Source organism: Phalaenopsis equestris, unplaced genomic scaffold (assembly GCF_001263595.1).
Source record: "Phalaenopsis equestris unplaced genomic scaffold, ASM126359v1 Scaffold000287, whole genome shotgun sequence".
Lineage (NCBI taxonomy): Eukaryota > Viridiplantae > Streptophyta > Magnoliopsida > Asparagales > Orchidaceae > Phalaenopsis > Phalaenopsis equestris.
This window is the reverse complement of record NW_018164729.1, coordinates 2,375,354-2,378,165: the sequence shown is the minus strand read 5'-3', so window position 1 is coordinate 2,378,165 and position 2,812 is coordinate 2,375,354. Positions and strand designations below refer to the sequence as shown.

The window sequence follows — 2,812 nt, the reverse complement described above, 5'->3', positions numbered from 1 at the left end:
TACTTTTCTAATCTAGGTACATTTTACCAATTTTTAAGTACCAACATCTTAAATTGTGAAACTATTTATGAAAAAGATAAAAAACAAAATAAAATTTTGTCAACAAAACTATGTTCTCAAGTTATGATCATAGCCTCATAGATCATACAAAAAATTCAAAAGCCATCAAAATGATAAATAACATAATCATGGACATGGGAATGTAGATCATCTCCCCCAATATACATGATCAAGTCATCCATGACACAACATGACATACATGACCGTAATCAACTACCATCCCATCCCCTTTCTCCTCCCATATATAAATACTCCATCCTATAATCCCTAAAGCATTGGAGGTCACGCCGAAAGCACACAACAGCACACCCTATTCCTATACCCTCCCACATATACTCCCACCCACCACACCGCACTCTCCCTTCCCCATGGCATGCATCAACATGTTCAACGACCACCAAGCCTCCGGTTTCTGCGGAGCCCCCCCGCCAATCAGCCCTCGCATCTCCTTCTCCAACGACTTCGCCGTCGAGCCGCCGCCAGCTCCGTCGCAAAAGAGCTCCGCTCAGCCCGATCCCAACTTTGAGTTCGCTGTTGGCGGCCGGCCTATGATCGCCGCCGACGAGTTATTTTTTAAAGGGCGAATGCTTCCTCTGCGCGACACTTGTCCGCCGCAAGGAGCGGCGGCGGGAAGGCTTACAACTCTCCGCGATGAGCTACGCGGCGAAGGTGAGGACTGGAGTCGGCCGCCGAAGGGGTCGCCGAGGTGGAAAGAGTTTTTGGGTTTCAGAAGGGCTTACTGCGGTTCGTCGGGTAGGAAGACCGATAAGGCTGATCAACGATCTCCGGCCGCCGGAGCGCCGACGAAGTTTGCACAGGTGATCGGAGTGGGTGAAGTAGATTATAAATCAATATATTTTAACCAAAAAAATCAGATTTTTAACATAATTATTGCTCTTATCATGGTAAAGTTTCAATTTTTAGTTTGATATTAACCGGCACTGTAAACGGATATGTAGCAGGATTTAACCTTGGTAAAGGTTAGATCTTGGCAAAGTTGTGGATTTCATAAATCTGAATTTTTTGGATTTTAATTTAAATCCCGGATTCACTAAATCCCTTGAATCCAATGAATTAACAGATGGAGGAAGAGCTATTCAATTTGTTATACTTGTCAATTTGAATTTATAAGATTTAATAAATTAGTTATCAAATAATTTTTTGACCTAAATCATTCAGGATTTAGTAAATTCGAATTTACGGGATTTATTCAATCTTAATAATTTAAATATTATCTTTTATCAGAAAGCTCCTAATTAAGTTTTACTGATGAGCCAAGAAATAAAAAGGGTTTTTGTTTATATAATTGCAGCATTCTTTTTTCTTACATATATGACGTATATTCTATTTATTTTTTCTTAATGGGCATGACAAGAATGAACATTGTATAAATGTCATTATAAGCTTAAGGCAATGGTTTTTGTAATTTTTTTTTTTAGATTCTTGAAGTGGGACTAATTGGTGGTTTTTTGTGTGTAGGAAGTGAAGGGAAATGGAGGGAGAGCAAGTGAGGAGGATGTAGAGATAGATCATCTGGAATACTGAAGGTCTGGTTGCATGCATGCAGTACGTAGATGGAAGAAATTTAATGGAACTTCTTCTTGTTCTTCTTCTTACTGTTCTTCTTGTGAAGAGGACTTTGTAGTTGACCAGAGGAGAAGTTTTTTCTTCTTTTATTTTATTTTTATTTATTTTCTTACCTTTTTTTTTTTTTGGGATTTTGAGGTCATGATGGGTTACTGAAGAAGGGTGAACAGATTTGACTCTCACTGATCTGTATCTTCAGAGGGCAAGAACTGAAATTGTTTGTTAATTTTGCAAATTCTAAGTTTTTTTTTTTTTTTTTTGGGTTTTGGTAGGAGTGGAAGAGAAAGTGGTGGTGTTCAGCTGTAATGGTTTGTTTTTATTTTATTTTTTAAAAAAAATTTAATTTTGGGTTGTGTACAAAAGTTTGTAGTTAGGAGGAAACTTTAATGTGTGCTGAGTTTTTGAATGAATACAGATCTGTGGGAGGAGTACTTAAGAGATCCTTTATTAATTGCTTGGATCTTGCAGATATGTTTGGGCGCTTTTGGGTGGTTTGCAGTGCTTCTTTTGTCTCTTTAGGGTTCAATGCTGAATGGAGAGAACTACTGAGAGAGAAGAGAGGGTGGATGAAAACAGTAATATGATTCTCAATAATGTATGTTGTATGCATCCCTTCCTCTGTGTATTTAGCTGCATGCCACTGCATATTTTGAGCTAGCTTTTCAAACATTTAAATTTAATTATTTTAGTTTTTATGTGGACTTTTTGTTATGGAAAGCATTAAATATTCTATTGATTGTGATGATATTAAATAACCTGATTTTATTAAATGACCAGGCATTTCAATTTTTTGTTTGATTCTGTTTAGAATGATTAACTATGAACTAATGATTTGGTTTTAATTTTTATTTAACTTGGCTTGATTTAATTTTATATGTTTTAGTGCTAAAAAATGATTTATATGCTATGAATACACTACATGAATTTAAACTATTTCAGTCAGTCAGATGTATTTGGTAAATATTAGAAAACCAAAAATTGATAGCTTTCGATGGTTTATAGGATGCAGCTAATTCGCTTGCGGGTAATCTGTATAAGTTGACAGCATACCAATGGGTAGTAACCGTAAGTTTATGCTAAAAGCATAATTTTTTATAAACATTCAATTAACCATCACTTATCTAAACAACAGTCCGAAGCTGTCGGTTAATATAAAAAACATTCT

The 2,812-nt window shown here is 36.2% G+C and overlaps 1 protein-coding gene across 4 annotated transcripts; it reads left to right on the top strand.

Annotated features, from left to right (window-relative positions):
• The first annotated feature begins 318 nt into the window (after positions 1 to 318).
• Positions 319 to 2,320, top strand: LOC110025022. Of its 4 annotated transcripts, none has more exons than XM_020725252.1 (3): positions 319 to 878; positions 1,540 to 1,607; positions 1,786 to 2,315. In XM_020725252.1, the coding sequence occupies exons 1-2, from the start codon at positions 429 to 431 to the stop codon at positions 1,603 to 1,605; spliced, it is 516 nt and encodes a 171-aa protein (XP_020580911.1). In that variant the 5' UTR covers positions 319 to 428; the 3' UTR covers positions 1,606 to 1,607; positions 1,786 to 2,315. The 4 variants fall into 4 exon arrangements, with proteins under 4 accessions (XP_020580911.1, XP_020580910.1, XP_020580912.1 ...); XM_020725251.1 differs by having other exon boundaries at positions 1,540 to 1,626; XM_020725253.1 differs by having other exon boundaries at positions 1,544 to 2,320.
• The last annotated feature ends 492 nt before the right edge of the window (positions 2,321 to 2,812 follow it).

Excerpts from the sequence above, each read along its gene's own strand:
- LOC110025022 (XM_020725252.1), top strand. The coding sequence starts at position 429 with ATGGCATGCATCAACATGTTCAACGACCACCAAGCCTCCGGTTTCTGC. Across the intron at positions 879-1,539 it reads CGCCGACGAAGTTTGCACAG|GAAGTGAAGGGAAATGGAGG; the intron begins GTGATCGGAGTG and ends TTTTGTGTGTAG.